This window comes from Ictalurus punctatus, chromosome 2 (assembly GCF_001660625.3).
Source record: "Ictalurus punctatus breed USDA103 chromosome 2, Coco_2.0, whole genome shotgun sequence".
NCBI classification, from domain to species: Eukaryota; Metazoa; Chordata; class Actinopteri; order Siluriformes; family Ictaluridae; genus Ictalurus; species Ictalurus punctatus.
The window spans coordinates 2,875,956-2,895,007 of record NC_030417.2 but is presented as its reverse complement, the minus strand read 5'-3'; the positions used below and the strand labels follow the sequence as shown (position 1 = coordinate 2,895,007).

The 19,052-nt window shown below is 44.6% G+C and overlaps 4 protein-coding genes across 4 annotated transcripts; 2 read left to right on the top strand and 2 right to left on the bottom strand.

The window, feature by feature from the left end:
- Positions 1-50: 50 nt before the first annotated feature.
- arv1 (ARV1 homolog, fatty acid homeostasis modulator) lies at positions 51-3,343 on the top strand. Its single transcript, XM_017450034.3, has 5 exons — positions 51-185; positions 700-819; positions 918-1,071; positions 1,204-1,425; positions 1,595-3,343. Exons 1-5 carry the CDS (start codon positions 90-92, stop codon positions 1,726-1,728), a joined length of 726 nt encoding a protein of 241 aa, XP_017305523.1. The 5' UTR covers positions 51-89; the 3' UTR covers positions 1,729-3,343.
- Positions 3,344-3,471: 128 nt separating this feature from the next.
- fam89a (family with sequence similarity 89 member A) lies at positions 3,472-8,136 on the bottom strand. The gene is made up of 2 exons (XM_017450048.3): positions 7,482-8,136; positions 3,472-6,042 (listed from the first exon to the last, which is right to left on the bottom strand). Exons 1-2 carry the CDS (start codon positions 7,731-7,733, stop codon positions 5,779-5,781), a joined length of 516 nt encoding a protein of 171 aa, XP_017305537.1. The 5' UTR covers positions 7,734-8,136; the 3' UTR covers positions 3,472-5,778.
- Positions 8,137-9,575: 1,439 nt separating this feature from the next.
- On the bottom strand, positions 9,576-14,744 carry sprtn (SprT-like N-terminal domain). Its single transcript, XM_017461326.3, has 5 exons — positions 13,946-14,744; positions 13,733-13,832; positions 13,523-13,651; positions 12,640-12,916; positions 9,576-12,376 (listed from the first exon to the last, which is right to left on the bottom strand). The coding sequence occupies exons 1-5, from the start codon at positions 14,260-14,262 to the stop codon at positions 10,965-10,967; spliced, it is 2,235 nt and encodes a 744-aa protein (XP_017316815.2). The 5' UTR covers positions 14,263-14,744; the 3' UTR covers positions 9,576-10,964.
- Positions 14,745-15,062: 318 nt separating this feature from the next.
- Positions 15,063-17,633, top strand: exoc8 (exocyst complex component 8). The gene has a single exon (XM_017461312.3). It carries the CDS (start codon positions 15,198-15,200, stop codon positions 17,247-17,249), a length of 2,052 nt encoding a protein of 683 aa, XP_017316801.1. The 5' UTR covers positions 15,063-15,197; the 3' UTR covers positions 17,250-17,633.
- The last annotated feature ends 1,419 nt before the right edge of the window (positions 17,634-19,052 follow it).

Here is a 19,052-nt window from a genome sequence, read left to right as displayed (position 1 = left end):
CAAAGTGTTACCCGTTTGACTCCGCGTCCTAGCGAATATCCCGGAAATCGGTGTTCGTGAGCCGGCAAGCGCTTTCAAAACAGAGGAACATGGCGAACGCGTCTTTTAAATGCATCGAATGTAACGAGGAAGCTTCTGAATTATACCGAGATTACAGAAACGGCATAGTGAAGATAACAATATGTGTGAGTGAGTCCTGCTAACATGCTAGAAATGTAACAGCTATAAGTGTTATGCGTTCATTAATATTATAACAACAACTCAGCCAAAATATGCTTGGTGTCTGATGTTTGCTGCTCGAGTTTTATTTTCAGGGGGAAAGTAGTTAACGCATGCCCAAAATGCCGCTGGAAGTCACCTGACATCAGACATTTGGTCATTGGAAACAGGAGTGATCTGTGAATGGTCATTGGGAGCTATGGTGATCATTGATTGGTCATTGAGAGCTATGGTGATCAGTGATTGGTCATTGAGAGCTATGGCGATCATTGATTGGTCATTGGGAGCTATGGCGATCATTGATTGGTCATTGAGAGCTATGGCGATCATTGATTGGTCATTGGGAGCTATGGTGATCATGGATTGGTCATTGGAAACAGTTCCCTCTTCTCTACAAACAACCAAGTGCATTATGGGTATTTAGTGGTGATTCTAATGCTGTTGATTTGACTAAAACACATGCTGTGATCCTTTTCTCAGAGATCCTGCGCAAAGCCCGTGGACAAGTACATCGAATACGATCCTGTCATTATTCTCATAGACGCCATCTTGTGTAAAATCCAGGCGTTCAGACACATTCTCTTCAACACTCAGATCAACGTGAGTTTCGCCGAACGAGGCTCCGCCTACTTCTTCTCTAGAACTATAAACACAGCGCAGTGACACGGTGAAGGCAGCGAGCTGTTTTCTCTCCTCAGATCCACTGGAAGCTGTGTGTTTTCTGCCTGTTGTGCGAGGCGTATCTCAGATGGTCGCGGCTCCAGAGTTCGGAGGTCACCAGTGATCCCTCTGACATCATCAGATACGCGAAAGAATGGGATTTTTACGGGATGTTTGCTCTGGCTTCTCTGGGTGCGTACGCGCTCCAACGCAACCAAGTGTATCAAACAAGACAGTGTGTACTAGAATGAGACAAAACAAAATGGGATTAAATAAACGAAGTAACGAGAAATAATCAGTGTGTGTGTGTGTGTGTGTGGTCAGAGCTGGGTGTGTACTGTGCAGGTGTGTTAGCGGCATCATGGTGCGTACAGAACCTCTATGGCGTCTCGGTAGATACGTCCGATCTGCTGAAGGCTCTGCTGCTGTCCTGCTACGGCAAAGTGCTGCTGATTCCTGCAGTGATCTGGGAGCACGATTACTCTCCTCTCTGCTTCACCCTCATCCGAGTGTTTGTGCTCACGTCCAACGCACAGGCCGTACGGGGTAAGCACACACACACGCATCCATAAAATCCTGCAGATACAAGTCAAGAGCTTCAGCTGATCTTCTTGTGCATTCTATAATATGATCATTAACTTACCACACATATTTAAAATAAATAAATAAATAAATAAAAGTGCTCTCTGTATATAAATACACTCGTTTATCTCAGTGATCCTGAACTGCCGCAGACGTCTCTCCGTGTTCGCCGTGGGCGTGGGACTGCTCGTCGAGACGTGCGCGTCTCACGGTCTGCACAAACTGCAGACGAGCTCGCACGCGCTCCTGCCAGAGCTCTACACGTGAACGCGAAGACCTCGGAGCGGACCGAACCGACGCTTTCGGTCCAACCGGTCCCAGGCTACTTCACTTCTCTCTGTCCACGCACGGGCTCGTCCAGGTGTGTGATACGATACGATACGATACGATACGATACGGACCTGTCGCTGACGTGAAAAGTTCACACCGCGAGGGAGGAAGAGAAGATCTCCCAGGATCCCCTGCGTGTTGTGTGTACACACATTCCTGAGGTGGTTCGTCAGATTCTTGCCAATTTGCATCAGCGAGATAAACAAATAGAGTGCAGATGGTGTGTGTTACCCCCCCCCCCCCCACACACACACACACACACACACACACACACGACTCAATACACTCCTGGTGCTGTGTCATTTCTGTGTATTAAATAAAAGCTATAAAGATATGTTTATAGAAACATGAGTGTGTTGCACAGCTTTCTGAAATGATTCGTGAAGCCAGAGTAGACGTCGTGCTGGATTAAAGCAACAGGAACTACGAAAAAAAAACAGAATTTATAACACAGAGAAACGAAGTCGATCGGACAGGACGTTCGTCTCTGTCGGATTTCCCCTCAAGCTACGAGGCTAATGTAGCTAACGAGTAATGATAGTTGGTCTCGTTTACCTTTTGGCTAAAAACAATGGAAATGCTAATATAGTTCCGCTAATACAGACTTCCCCTGGGATTAAGGCTTCTCTTTCTAGCCGTCACGATCCACCAGAACGGCTTCGCCACACCCCGCCGTCTCTGGAGCGACGAACACTAAACAAACGTTAAACATCTTACGTCCTTACACCTCCGGACCAATCAGAATGAAGAATACAACAGGGCAACAGGGCTGTGGTATAAATTGCTTTAATAATAATAATAATAATAATAATAATAATAATAATAATAATAATAATAATAACAACAACAACAACAAGTTAAAAAAAAAAAAGCATAAAAAAAAAACAACTTTCCACATAACATCCAGTAGTGAGGTCATTCTTTACGACGGACGCGTGCAAGCTTTACTCCGGATAAATGAAGTGTTGTAACATAACATGTAGCCGAGCTAGCGAAAACGCCACCGTACACGTGTACACACCAACAAGTAACACGATACAGCGAGGCAAGAACACACCGTACGATACAGTTCAACCGTACGTGAGGAAGCGTTCGCCGGGAATTCCTGCGATTTGACGCGGTGACCGAAACCGGTCACAGAACCCGTTCTTGCGAATCCAAACGCTTTAGCAGGAAAGCCTGGGATTGAAACCAGGCCTGTAAAAGGCACCGAGTGATCCACTCTGATTGGCTGATCAAGTGCTACTTGAAACATGATTAATACAGACACGTGATACAGAGTCCACTCGCAAATTATTATCCTGCGCTAGATTAGCACGGGTGTACAGTAAACCGGCGAGAACGACTGGATGTGTGTAACCATGAACATTTTTTAAAAAAAATCCGATTAATACATGACACCGTGTTACGCTCAGGCATGTGCTGATAATCGCCGCCACCCTCATTTGAATTATTTTCACATTAAAAACAATTGTTACAATTGAAGGAAGAGAGAAAAGACAATCCCGCGAGTGTCCGGAAAACATCAGACAAAATAAACGAATCTTTCGGGGCCGGGGGGAATTAAATAAATAAATAAATAAAAATAAGTTTGACATTTTTCATACAGTTTAGGGGGGAAAAAAAAATTTATGCTAGCTTCTCTGTGATTTTATTTGTTTACTTTTTTATATATATATATTTTTTTATTTATGCTAGTTTCTCTGATTTTATTTGTTTACTTTTTTAATATTTTTTTTTAATTTATGCTAGTTTCTGTGATTTTATTTGTTTATTTTTTTTTATATATATTTAAAATTTATGCTAGCTTTTCGTCTTCCCGTGATTTTGTTCGTTAAATTTTTTTCCCAGGCTTCTAGCGGATATGATCGAAACAAATTGTAATTGTAGAAGAAAAAAAAAAAAAAAAAAGGAAAATTTAATAAATCTGAAACATTATATGCACGGGGGGAAAAAATAGAAAATGATGCTAGTTGTTTATTTATTAATTTATTTATACCATCTATAGAGGATATGATCCAAACAGTGTGGCTTTAAAAAAAATTATAATAAAAGAGGAAAAATTCATTTACGGAACAAATAATGCTACTTTTTCCACCTTCATGTGATTTTATTTGTTTAAAAAAAAAAAAAAAATTCCTTTTAGCTTCTATGTGTGATTCGACCCAACCGCCATGTAATTACTGAATCTGTACGAATATAATATTTTAGGCTTATCATTACCGTAAAGTGTGTTTAATTAAAAAACTAGCACCATTTTTAAAAAAAATTCACGGTGATTATTTATTTTTAAAAAAATAAATAAATAAAACGAACTCTAGTAAATTCTATGCGCTAAAACCATGATGGACAGCGATTAGAATCTTAAACAACGTTGTAACAATGTCGGAAGTAAACTAAGACGATAAACCGATGTAACGACAGGTTTAAAACGTTTTTATCAGCACACGCCTGCTCGAGGCTTGTTTGAGGACGACCGGCGTCGCGTCGCGTCGCGTCGCGTCGCGTCGCGTCCTCGCGCGGCGCCGAACGGAAATTATAAACGGAATCGAACGGACGTCGACAATACAAACAAACAATGTTGATAAGAGCTGGGCGATAAAACTCGTTACTCGACGAGTCAGATTACTTCCATTAGAACGGAAACCGTTCGGATTGGTTAGGGGTTAAAAGCCTTGCAGCCAATCAACACGGAGAAGAGGCGGGACTAAGGACACCTTCATAAAGAAACAGTACGAGCCTGGTCTAGCGCGCGGGTTCCTCTTTCCAGGGGTTTTCCCTCGGCTTTATGTTCTTAAAGTGTCTGAACAGCGTCGTTGAAACGCACGTGCATTCGTTTTCAGTCCTGCGATTAATTTTTAATCGAGAAACTATTTCATATTCACAAATAAATTTTTAAATCAGTTTTTTTTTTTAAAAACGGGAATTTCTATACTATGATCTTGTGCAAGTCTGTATACAAATTCTTCCTAGTTTTCCGTCGAATAATCGTTATCTGCGTCGAAACTACTTACCGCCCAGCTCCGTTACGAAGGACCGTCATCGAACACGTGCCGCGTTATGAACGCAAAACGCTCGTCTTTGGTTTGCGCGTTCCTATCACGTGGACGTGATTAACGTAAGCGATGTGATTAAGGCGTCACGCGCTAATAATTACACCTCAGGAAGACTTCATGCTAGCACCCTTATTAATATGCATAAGTGTCGTTAATCATGATCGCGTACTACTTTCTAGCGTCTTCCCATGGAATATTTCTGGAAAGAAAAAAAAATGATAAGAAGTGTATGAATTCGTGGGTAGATTGTGAAATGAATCGCTTTTTTTTTTACTGAATCGAATGGCTGATTCGTTTCGAAGTTCGTCTGCTGACTAAAAGCTGCTCGTGGTGGGTGGGAGGAGAACCGTGCGCCGTGCACGCCTGGATTTAAATATATACGCGTTACCCAAGCAGCAGAGGTCGCGAGTTCAAATCCCAGAGCCGAGCCGAGCCGCTGAGTCCTCGAACGACCAGATGAAAGCCTGGATTAAACGGATCGGATAAACGGATAGATGCATGGAATGAATGTGGGTCGCGGTTCCTCTTTCCAGCGTTAGATTTATTCCCGTCGCCTCAAGACCAAAGATTTGATCCGAAACCCGGATTGCTGGATTTCCGATGGCGCTGCCGTCATGAAACTCGCCTACGATCAGAATTCAGCTGGCAAAAACAAGAGCCGCGCAATTTTTTAGCATAAATGTGAATACTATATAGATATGCCCCGCCCCCTTCCCTCATATATAAAGTCCTATAAAATTCTAAAACGTCCAGAAAAATGGCTATATACTGTATTATATAGTTAATAAATAATCTTGGTTTATATGTTTATAAAAAGGAAAAAAAGTCTGCTGGCGATTAAGAAATGAAAAAAACAAAACAAAAAAACCCCAAGCAGCGTCAAGGCTCCGCCCCTTGATCTTTTAACGAAGAAGGAAGAGGCTTCGGATTCTCATAGCGCGATGCGGAATGACTCGTGCATCCACGTGTCCTCGGACGTCCCGTTGCGTGCCGGTGATGCCTCGCTCTCCTCCGGCGTCTCTGTGGGCGTGACTCCGGAGTCCGTGTAGAACTCGTCGTCCTCGTCGAAGAAGCCGTTGTCCATGGCGTCGGTCCCCGGGCCGGCCTCCTGACAGCTGCCCTTGTACTCCTGGATGGACTCGTGCAGGGACCAGAGCTGGCATAGGAGGGACATGTCCTGCTGCCGCAAACCCACCTGGACAAAGAAGAGGCGGGGTTAGCTCAGAGGGTGGGGGAGGGGACTGAGACAGGGAAATACAAATCTACGATGCATATTGAAAATCACAGCCTCCTTATCTCCATACGTCCACCTCAAGAGTCCTGGTTTTACTGAAGCTCATTGAAGTCCACTTCGCACAACATAGTTCAACACAACATCTAAATGATTACCTACTATCTCATTTTTAAGGCACTGTATCAAAACGTCTCAAAATACAGATTTATTACCTCAGAATTCAGGCGACTGGAAGAAAATAAATAAATAAATAAATCACACTATCGTCTTACTCTCTCAAAACTCTGGAGTTGTTTATCTTAACATTTTCCTGCAATTATTTCAGAATTCTTTCAAGAGTTCTGCTTTTTATCCTGGTTCCACGAACGTGACGCAACGCCGGAAGTTCTTCCGTGTTCGGAAAGCCACATCTAAAGTGCTCGTGCCCATCGGGAGCGAGTAAGTGCGGTGTGCCACAAAACTTAGGGCGGTGCCTTAAAAGAAAAGGCGTCATTATTTTCAGACGGGACAAAGTAGAACATTTCAACGTAAATTCATAAATTCCGAGATAATAAGTCCCATTTCTCCAGATCCAAGCCGTTATCCTTGGATCGCAAAAGCCGACTGTTCACACCGTGTCAAAATTTACAGATAAAAAGTCAAGACTGAGATAAATAAGACAAAACTCCTGAGACAATAAGTATATTCACTGGGATCTCTTAAACGGAGGAGATAAGTGAACATTTTAAGAGAGCTCAAAATCACGAGACAAGTCAACAAAATCTTGAGATAATTTGGGATCAAGTGTCAAAATTGAGATAATAGCTCCAACTTGAGATAACACGCCTACCTTTTGGAATAAGTCATCAGAATTCTGATGACTTATCTCAAATGTTATCTCAGAATTCTGATGACAACACACCTACCTTTTGGGATAAGTCATCAGAATTCTGAGATAACACGCCTACCTTTTGGGATAAGTCATCAGAATTCTGAGATAACACGCCTACCTTTTGGGATAAGTCATCAGAATTCTGAGATAACACGCCTACCTTTTGGGATAAGTCATCAGAATTCTGAGATAACACGCCTACCTTTGGGATAAGTCATCAGAATTCTGATGACTTATCTCAAACGTTATCTCAGAATTCTGATGACAACACACCTACCTTTTGGAATAAGTCATCAGAATCCTGAGATAACATTTGAGATAAGTCATCAGAATCCTGAGATAACGGGTCAAAGTATTTAGACAAGTCTAACTTTTTAGACGTCCAATTTTTAGAAAAGAAAAATCGAAATGAATATGTTCTGTATTTTTCCCTACTCGGGGGAAATGTGTTTCTATATGGTTTAAATGTAAAGGGAAGGAAGTGAGGACACGCCGAGAGCAGGACGCTGATCAGGGACACGAGTCTCACCATCTCTTTCCGGAGCAGAGCCAGCGCCGCGTCCAGGTTGGCCGGTTTGGAGGCGAGAGCCCGGTCCACCGGAGCCGCTCCTCTCCTCAGGTCGTCCTGGATCATGGCCTTCTTTGCGTGCATCCTCTCGATCTCCCTCCACGATCCGCCGCTCGAGTTCAGCAGGCCGCTCAGGCTCTTCGGCAGCGGCGGCAGACCCTCAATACAGGCCGGAGCTCCGCTCGCCGCACCGTTCGCTGACTTCCCGTTCATGGTTCACTCGCGACACCGAATTAATAAAATAACAACAACAACAATAATAAAACTCGTTTACGACACGCTCACGAAGCGGTGCGCGAGAACATGAACAACATAACCACGACAGAATTACGACAAACAAAACTGTTGACGGGACAAAAACCAAATCTGCTGGGTGACGTTACAGCGTTACAACTCGCACTCTCCGTCCATTTCTTTTCTTTTCTTTTCTCACGGATATCAACAAAAACTGTTCAAAACAATCAATTTCGGTTGTTTTAAAAAGTTACCAGCAACCTAAAGTTGAGAAAATTACAACATGACCAATCCGAGCGCCTCTTCTAATTCTCCGTCTTCTTCTTCAACCGAGCTGCTAAATCTCTGCAGTCCGAACATGGCACTTCCGGTTTCCTTAAATGGGGCGTGGCCGCTGATGACGCATTTGCGAGCTCATGAATATTCATGAAATATTCTTTATATTTAACGTAATGTTCTTGCATAACAAACACAAGCAATTATTATTATTTTTTTATTATTATTATTTTTTTAAAAACAAAGCTAATGCATTTTTATTTAATATGAACTATTAATTACGGTCAAATTTGAAAGATAAACCCAACAAACTAATATATAAAACGTAAGAAACATCAAATCGTTAGTATAAAACTAGGACTTAGCCCTGAAAAAGGCCATACATCACTTATTTTATTTGTTATATTCACAAAACTACCAAATCTCAAGATTAGGCCTTGTTTCCCGCTATAAGGAATATATTGATTTTAATATTAGAAATATCATAAACAAAAGTATTACAAAGGAAATATATGTTGTCTTTAGATTTTCCATTGTAAAAATAATAATAAAGGTTTGCCTGAGAAAATAACTTATTTGCACTCGAGAGAAGTCTTCCTGAAATAACAAGACTGTAGTCTTACAGTAAACTATTTTAGTTGCAAATTGTTTAATTGTCCCTGTTTTTCTAGTAAAATACCTTTAAAGAAGATCTCTAAACGTATCGTTCTTCTGATATATGGTGAAAAAACAACAGTCACTAATGATGGATGTTGTTAAATGTCATTTCGCCCATCCCCAGCCTTCTACAGTGTCGGTGCTGATTAAAACGTGCAGCAGGAATGAAGTCAGCTGTTACGGCCTTGACTCTTATAGCTCTGGGATCTTACAGGGTTTGAGGTCGGGGGAGTGGGAGTGAACAGATGGCCGGGTGAGACAAAACACCGTCTCCAGAGCCATGTGGCCGACACAATGACATACCACCCACCCATGCACGCACACACACAGCTGCCGGATCCGGGCATTGTTAAAACCCAGAGGAACACTAAAGCGTGGAACGACACACGCTGATTGTTAGGGCGAGTCGAGGCCGCATGCTCGCTTCCAGAAGCATGTGTATGATCACAAAGACAACATCACAGACAATGCGGCGGGGACGAAGACCGGAATCACGCAGATGCCCGAGTTTCTACCACAGCCTCGAGCTGAAATGGGATACTCATTGAGAAACCCATTAAATCTGCACTCTCTTTAATGCCATAACGTATTAACTCCGTTTAAAGCTGATTCGAAAACGCAGCATGACACTGAACGAGACGCTGCTTGGACTCGACTAGATATCGGAGTACGGGCGACGCCATTTCCCGTAATCCTACAAAACGTAATCTTTACATCTAGTCTAATTCGTCGCCCGACGAGTCAGAATCGGGATTGTGAAACGCGGAGCTTTTCCGGCAGCGATCGTTCGACTCGTGTCTCTACGCCGGGCAAATCGACTTTCTTCTCACTCGTAAAACCCCCCCTTACAAACAATTTTCACTCATACAATAAAAAATGAGATCGAGATTAGGGATTAGAGTTCTATTTATTCAAACATGAACTTGATACAAAAAAATCTAAAAACAGTAAAGAAACGTGACTCGCCTTATAAATTATAACGTTTATGATTTAGAGTAGCTGTTAAAACTGTTGTAAAAAAAACAAACAAACAAAAAACATAATACTTAGCAGCATTGCATCCGGACTTCAACTGCTGCACGTTACAACCTATTATCACGGATCTGGCAACAACATCGTCAGAACATCTTAATCCACAGCTCTTGCGTTGTGCAACAAGATTTCTTAACACTAAAACCACCTGGAAAACAGTCTCCGTTATGAGTCATGAACCACATGAACCACATGAATCACACCTGAGTCATTTTCTTCTCCGATTCACAGCGTTATCGATTAAGAAGACGTGATGATGAGGTGAAAAGAAGCTGCGTCGTGATGGGATGTGATGTGTAGTACAGCCCTGACTGCGCTGACGGCACGTGGAGGAGATATTGACGACGATCCGGAAATATCCGGGCTCCAGTCTGACCCTGCGTACGGAACGTACGGAATCCGATAACGCTGACGAGCCGTAAATACGTCCAAGGACACGAATGACTCGGCGCTGTCAATCACAGCAATGTTGACCAATCAGGACACTGTGATGATGATGATGATGATGATGATGCTGCTCTCTGGGGCAAAAAAGGTCTTGTTACATCTGCAGCATTTTAAAAGATGGAACACACACTCAGGTGAACTCTACTGCAGCGAGAAAGCGATTCGACTCTGAATCGACTCGACTGTAGGAAACGATTCACTACATTACATTTACATTATATATGTATATATATATATTTTTTTTACGTTCTGACCAACCGAATAGTTTTACGAGGATGTTTTCAGCCCTACACGCCCTCAGACAATTCTTTTTTTTTTTTGCTTTCTGGTTCGTTTATTAAAAGAATCAAATTCACGCCAATTCAAATGGAATGTCAGTTTTTCAATAAAACTAGTCTTCCCAAGATAACTTAAAGTTGTACCTGAGATTGATGTCTCTGTTTATCCAAACATACAGCATTCTTGAGTGTGTTACCACACACACACACACTTTGTTAAAACTTCACCCATCCTCATCGATCGAGCGCTAAAAGAAAAAAAATGAGGTTGCTATCGTTCCCTTAATATGAGTCTTTAGAACGTCCTGATTTTGTGAGTCGAAGGGGCGGAGCTTGAGTGCAACGTAATCGGCCAATCGTAGAACTTGACCGTCGATATGTACACTCGTTAGGCTACACATCAAATTCTGTAACTTGGCCTAAACCCCGCCCCTTGTTGAGCCAGGATGTCAAAATCAGGATCTTTGTTAAAACACACACACACACACACACACACACACACACACACTCTAAACATTCATCACATGAGACAGGAGTCTAGATGCTGGTTAATTTGGGACTCCAGCACTTTGCTCTGGCACACGGGGCAGGTTACAGTGAGGGCAATAGAGCTGAGGAGGGTACTACCCACTCCTGATGTCCCAGCAGAGGGCACTTCAGCACCGGTTCCCTCCTCTCTATGCTCTCTGGAGAATGAGGAGGGCGAGGAGGAAGATGCAGACGAGTGGCTGAGTCGTTGGAAGTAATCGAAGATGTGTGTAGAATTCCCATCTTCCCGCCATCTTTTCCTCCCTCCAGTAGCAGTGCCTGATTTGTGAGGGCTTGTGGAGGCGGACGCCGGAATAAACGCCCCGGATTTCTCCGGAGTTCCCGAGAGCCTCGACTTGGAGCTTGGGGCGCTGGAAGGAGCTCCAGTTCCAGAACTCCTCTGGCTTCCGAAGTGTTTGAGATTGGAGCTTGGAGCGCCGCTTCGAAAGCTGGAAGAACCTGCACCTGACGTTCCAGTTCCGGAACTTTTCTGACTTGAATTGGATTTTGGAACGCCGGATTCGGATTTGATGAGACTTCCAGAACTAGAACCTGGAATTCCAGTTCCAGGATCTTCCTGGCTTCCGAAGCGTGTTAAACTGCAACGGGGAACCCTGCTACCGAAGTCGGTGGAACTCGTGCTTGAACGTCTTTGGCTTTCCGAGTGTGTTGAACTGGAACTTGGAGGAATGCTGGTAGAACTGGAAGGCGGCATTCCGGTTCCGGAACTTTTCGGACTTCCGACGTATTTGAAATCGGAACTCGGAACGCCGTTTCCAGGTTTGATCCGAGTTGCAGAACCAGAAACCGAGATTCCGGTTGCGGAACTCCCGTGGCTTTCGGAGCGCCCTGAAGCGAAACCTGGAACGCCGTTTTCTTGTCCTTTGATCTGACCCGGAATTCCGGTTCCGGTACTCTTAGCGCTACCAAAGTATTTAGAAAGGGGCGACCCTGCAGAACCAGAGGTACTCGCGGCACTCTTACTGACCAGGCTAGTTTTAGCAGAGTTTCGATTTAAGGCACTATCTGAATCTTGCTTCGGTTCGAACGGATTCGTTTTCTCGGGAGATTTCGGGATTGCGTTCTGGAAGAGATCCCGCACCGTCCTCTGTTTCGGGCTCGCCAAGCTGCCATTGGCTTTGGTGACTCTCACGGGAGAGCCGTTGATGTTGACGAAGGCTTTGTGGTTGCTGACGGACCTTTTCGGAAGAGCGGTGGTGACGCTGTAGGGTGATCTGAGGTGATCGGCCGCTGAGGTTCGAGCGGGTTCCTGTAGAGGTTTCGGCGAGTGGGAGGGGCTTTGGATTTTGGCTGGTTTCTGTATGAATGCTGACGGCTGTGTGCTCCCACCGAGAACGATTCCCCTACCGCTGAATGGGATGACGTTCCTGATGTCCTGAGAACCTGAGCGAGGACAGAATATAGTTTTTACTGTTCATCAGAACATTATTTACCAGTGTAGAGCGTGGTTCTTTACACGCTTGATGAGTATACATTTTTTATTTTTTTTGCGTTACTTTCGCGTTACTTCATTCTACATACACACTAACAAGTCTACTGTTGTCGCTTGTGGGCGTGGCCTGTCTAGCTTTTCTTTTTTATTTTTTTAAATTTTCAAGCCCAAACAGTAGTATCCATATACTCTACATATATATTATATATCCTACCTGGTTTTATTTTGTCCCCAGGCTTCTTCGAGGCATTCTTGTCCTTCTTCTCCTCGCTTTTCCCTTTCTTCCCATAATTCTCCGGCTCTTTGATCTTGGTGTACGTTCCTCCGCACGTTCTCCGGTGGTCCTCCCACCACGGGTCTCTGGCCGACGGCGCCCGGTTCATCGCCCTCTTCACGTAGCCGAAGAACGGCTTGCGGGTCCGACACGGGCCGTCACAGCGCCACCAGTGCTGCCGGTACACGTCCACCTCGTCGTGGAAGGAGTGATAAACCTGATAGAAAAGGATACAAGACACGTGGCGTGATTGAGGTGATGACTCCGAAACTACTGGAACGGCAATGCCACTCCGTTTGACATTGGCGTTTGAGATCAAAAGAGAGCAGGATCTCTGCTTTTTCCCCCCTAGATGTGTTAAACGACATAAAACCGTTTTTTTTTTAATCGTTGTGCAAAAGTATAGGAACGGTGAAGTCTTGATAAGATAAACAACGCTTAACATTTGGTTATAACTTTTCTCCCATGGACAGCTCTCTGGTCTTCATGTTGGTTTATCCTTTTTAACACCAAATGCACAGGTGAAACGGAAAGCGGAAACCTAGAGTAGATGTTCGGAGCTATTTACTGTTTAAACAATCGATCAAACCGGACACACCTGGTAAAGAGAAACGCCTCTCAGTGACGCGTTGCAGTATTTTTGCTCGCCTAAAAATCATCGTCCGGTACAAACAGCGCTACGTTTCATGTCGTGATCTCAAACCCAAATGTTTTTGGTGAATCAAATGGATTGGACTTGGCGTTCCAATAGTTCCAGAAGGTCCTGTAGGGTCACGGTGTCACGCAGACAGCGAACGGGTCGCGTCAGTAAATAAACTCTTACGGAGATTTTCGTTCCGCTGGCTTGATTTATTCGGTTCATGTGTTTGCAGAACTCCGGCCCGTGCCCGTCCCGGTCTCGGTTGTTCTGCGTGACGAACAGCAGGGCGTGGATCATCTCGTGCAGGAGCGTCTGAGGATAAGACAAGGACGAGCGCTGGTGAGAACATGATAACGGATGATCACGTGGTCACGTCCGTATTCGGGGACTTACCTCGACCAGGTCTTTACGAGGTCTGAGTTTTAGGAGAGGTTCGCTGAGACGGATCGAACACAGACCTCCTCTGCCTTCGTAAGAGCACACGCCGGCACACCTGGATCCATCAGATATGACATGATCATTGGGCAGAAGGTGACCAATTTACATACAAAACCAGACTGATGTTCTAGGAGAACCAGATTTGAGAACCCTTGCTCTAGAACTTACAGTGTCATCCTAGGGCTCCATCTGACCTCCACCCCGCTGAGTTTCCCCCAGAAGAACAAGTCGTTGAACTGCAGGAACATGGCTCGAACATCTGGATTCGGGTCCAGCATCTCCCACGACTCGTCCACTATAGACAGCGGCCTTTCGGGCTGGACAGGCCGGTTATACGACACCACACTCCATTCAGACGAATCCACTTTCCGCTTTTTGCTCAGGGGATAGCCGTCACTAGTGTCGTCGCTCCATACAGAAGCCGGAACCTCGTTATCAAACTGTTCCTGCAGCTGCAGAGCCAGCAAGAAATCCCCATCCGCCATTTTACCTGCTGTTTTGTTTACTAAATAGCTATATTAGCTAGTTATCCTTTCCGCCCCTCCTTTCATTTAAACCGCTCTAGCCTCATATTTACTCATTACCTAACTTAAAAATGAACTAATTAAAACGAACACTTTACCTAATCATAAACGAACCATTATGCGTTCAAAACTTGTTTAGAAATTCGAATTTATTGACCTATTTTTTAAAAAGCTAACTGCTTAACGTTCACTCTTCCTGCTTGTGTTCCAAACGTTCGTCGTTCAAACTCGACGACTCGAGGGCTCACACTACGGCGGCGTCACACCAAGTGCAGACTTAGAGAGGGAACGGAGGGACTAGGACGCTATTTGGAACACAACCTGAAAGATGGTTAAGATGTTGGCCGAGCAAGTAGTTACACGGGATTCCAACGCATTGAGAGTTATTTTTTATACGTTTCGCTTTTATGTGCAATCTTGTTGTTTTAATATGTATGTTATCCTACAATAAAATATCATAATAAAGCAGCGTTTATTTTATTTTGTACGCTGTTATACTTTTTTGTTGCAAAGGTTCTTTTTTTTGCTTTGCTTTACGAAAACTGTAAAAAAAAAAAAAAAAAAAAAATTATAAAGATGATGACAACTATACCAAGTAGACATTATACACACATACATACGTCTTTTTTTTTAAAAAAAAATATATATATATATAATAAAGTAGTTGTTGTTTATAGTCTTGTTCATTTTTCATAATTTCCGTGCAGATTTACGGTTGGCCACCTATTTTTTTTTTTTTATTTTTTTTTATTGACCGCCCGGTGCTCTGACGTAATCAGTAGTCGACTCGCTCGTTTCCGGATGAGGGAGAGTCGCTGCAGAATGAAAATAACAAGCCTTATTTTGACCAAATAACTGCCGTCTTCGACTATATAGTTACGGAAATTGACGTTAAAATGGCGGACACCGGAAATCGGCTGCGCAAACAGTTAGAGTCGGCTAATTTTGAGCCGCAGAATTACGTGAAGCAGCTCTCTCAGCAGTCTGACGGAGACAGAGATTTGCAAGAGCACCGTCAGAAGATACAAACTCTAGCCGACGAGACCGCGCAGAACCTGAAGAAGAACGTTTACAAGAATTACAGGCAGTTCATCGAGACGGCGAAGGAGATTTCCTATCTGGAGAGTGAGATGTACCAGCTGAGTCACATCCTGACTGAGCAGAAGAGCATCATGGAGAGCATCACCCAGGCGCTGCTGTCAACAGACAAGGACGAAGCTGCCAAAGAAATGCTAACGGCGTTCCCCAAGGAGACCGAGGAGGTGAAGCAGAGAACCCTGACGACACTGCTGGAGAAAGTGGAAGGCTGCAAGAACATCATGGAGACGCCGGGCCGGTATCTGGTCTACAACGGCGATCTGTTCGAATACGACGTGGACAACATGTCTCAGATACAGAAGGTGCACGCCTTTCTGATGAACGACTGCCTGCTGGTCGCGACGTGGCTCGCCAACAGACGCGGCACGATCAAGTACAAATACAACGCGCTGTACGACCTGGAGAGCTTCGCCGTCGTTAACGTGAAGGACAACCCTCCCATGAAGGACATGTTTAAGATCCTGATGTTCCCGGACAGCCGCATTTTCCAGGCGGAAAACAGCAAGATCAAGAAAGAGTGGCTGGAGATCCTGGACGAGACCAAGAAAACCAAAGTCAAAGACCGGAACAAGAAAGAAGAGGAGGTCCCCAAGTCGCCGGTCAGAGCTGAGGTCTCCACCAATCCGTTTGAGGAAGAGGAGCCTTCGGACGCCGAGGAGATGGTGGACTTGAGTCCGGAGTGGATCCAGGAGCTTCCGGAGGACCTCGATGTTTGCATCGCGCAGAGGGATTTCGAGGGTGCCGTGGACCTTTTGCAGAAGCTGAACGAGTATCTGAAGGATCAGCCGGTGACCCCGAGGGTCAAAGAGCTCAGGGGGAAAGTGGACGAGCGCGTGCGGCAGCTGACGGAGGTCTTGGTGTTCGAGTTGTCGCCCGATCGGTCGCTGCGTGGCGGACCTAAAGCGACTCGCCGCGCTGTCTCGCAGCTCATCCGGCTGGGCCAGTCCACCAAAGCCTGCGATCTGTTCTTGAAGAACCGCGCTGCCGCGGTCCACACGGCCATCCGGCAGCTGCGCATCGAAGGCGCTACCTTGCTGTACGTCCAGAAGCTATGCAACGTCTTCTTCACCGGCTTGCTAGAGACGGCTCGAGAGTTCGAGACCGACTTCGCAGGCGACACGGGTTGCTACTCGGCCTTCGTGGTGTGGTCTCGCTCTGCCATGCTCATGTTCGCCGACACCTTCAGCAAGCAGGTGTTCGACAGCAAAGAGAGCTTGTCTACAGCCGCCGAGTGCGTCAAGCTGGCCGGCGAGCACTGCAGGCAGCTGAGCGACATCGGCTTGGACCTGACGTTCATCCTGCAGTCGCTGCTGGTCAAGGACATCAAGGCGGCTCTGCAAAGCCAGAAAGACGTCATCATCGAAGCCACCAAGCACCGCAACTCCGAGGAGATGTGGCGAAGAATGAACCTGATGACCCCCGAAGCTCTGGCCAAGCTCAAGGACGAGATGCAGAGCTGCGGCATCGGCACCTTCAACCAGTACACGGGCGACGACTGCTGGGTGAACCTCAGCTACACCGTCGTGGCCTTCACCAAGCAGATGATGGCGTTCCTGGAGGAAGGGCTGAAACTTTACTTCCCCGAGCTGCACATGGTGTTCCTCGAGAGCCTCAGGGAGATCATCCTGGTCGCCGTGCAGCACGTCGACTACAGCCTGCGCTGCGAGCAGGACTCCGAGAAGAAGTCCTTCATCCTGCAGAACGCCGCGTTCCTACACGAGACCGTGCTTCCCGTGGTGGAGCGCAGGTTCGAGGAAGGAGTTGGCAAACCGGCCAAGCAGCTCCAGGACCTGAGGAAGAGCTCACGCTCGGTCCGGGTCAATCCGGAGAGCACGACGTCTCTGGTGTGACCCGCTCAGGACTCAGCACGACTACTAAAGCACTCACACACACACACACACACTTTACGTGCATTTCATTTGCTAAAATTTACACACTAAGACTCAACAACTCCTTTTATGATCTCATTTCACTCCTAATCTGGAGATTTTATTACTTCAAATCACTTTAAATACGATACCTGTGATTTTTTTTCTCTCTTTTTCTTTCTGTTTTATCTACGATATAACCGAATATCAATTACGTGCAACACAAACGAAAAGAATGAATAAAAGAAATATACGCCTTTTTCGTCCTGTTTTTACGAATCTCTAATAAATTCATTGGTAAAAATGTTCAGTTGGACGTGAGAAATGAAACTGAAAGCAAAAATAAATGAATAAATGTCCAGTGAATTCATTCTGAGAATTTTTCTTGTATAAAATATTTTCTTAGACGTGATGGTGGAGGGGGGGGGGGGGGGGTATATAAGAATATATTCTTATTAATAATATATGGAATATTCCGAAACAACACCAGAACTACTAATATACTGAATCTCAGATCAAAACAAATTGTGTGGAAGGAAAAATAAATAAATCATCCATATGAATGTCACCGTAGATCCTGCAAAGAACCTTCTTCATGTCAAGAACTATTTTTTTCATCGTACATGGTTCTTGAGCCGAGCTGTATGGTTCTGCGGAGATTAAAGAAGTTCTTTATGGTATATTATAGGTTCTTCAGAACAGTATATATATATACATATAAATAAAATCATCCCTTAACGCAGTGGTTTTCAAAGTGGGGGCTGCGGCCCCCTTGGGGTCCACCAGGGGGCGCCCAGGGGGCCTCAACAATTTGTTGTGCCCATCCCTCCCACTAGTATGTTTTCTCTTTCTCACTCTCAGACAACCACACACACACACAATCAATTCCTAATGTAATGTAATGTAAAGGTGTAAGATGTAATTATTAATTTTAAAAAAAAAGTTGGATATATTCAGAAGTCTGTATTTTTAATGTGTTTTAAAGACATCTTGCAAAAGGGGGGGCCTCGTTCAAATGTTAATGCCATTTGGGGGGCCTTGCCCTGGAAAAGTTTGGGAACCCCTGCCTTAACGGGTTAAAGTGAACCCTATAAAGTTCTTTGTAGGACTGGAAAAGGTTCTCCTAGCATCACTCTTATCATAGAACCTTACTTTGTTTCTGAAGCGCCCGAGACGGATAATCCCGCCGAAGCGACGGAAGCGAAGGCTTCGGATAGAGAAGACCGAGCCCTGATTTGTTTCTGCGCAGGAGGAGAAATGAAACACTTTCCACCCTTCTAGTGACGCATGTAGGCTGCTTATTTATGTAGCTGCGATATTAATGCGCAAACAAACAAACAGCGTCGCTTTTAAATATATTACGTGAAATAAGTAAAGGAACGGAAATGAATTCACGTTAATCGTGGACTGAGGGAAGATTTCCCTTCACACTTCATTCCTAATTACACGGGCTATAATTTACTCTCCGTAGTCGCCCGGTAGATTAAATGATATTGTATTAATTAACGAGGAACACAGGATTGCTACCTCTTATTATTTATAGGGTTGTTTTTTTGGTTCTTTTTTGGAGTCTCTGTTTGGTCGGATTGAGCAACGCTCCTTGAATACTAACCAGTGGAAATGCCATCACATCACATCACAGCTTACACGCCTGAAAGAGCAGCCATTTATTTCAATTGCAAATGAGGTTTTTTTTTTTTTTTTTCTAACCTGACCCTTATTCGGATGGGGTGAGATAATAGATTTTTTTCCCTCTCCATCGGCATAGGAGTGAATTAATTCTGT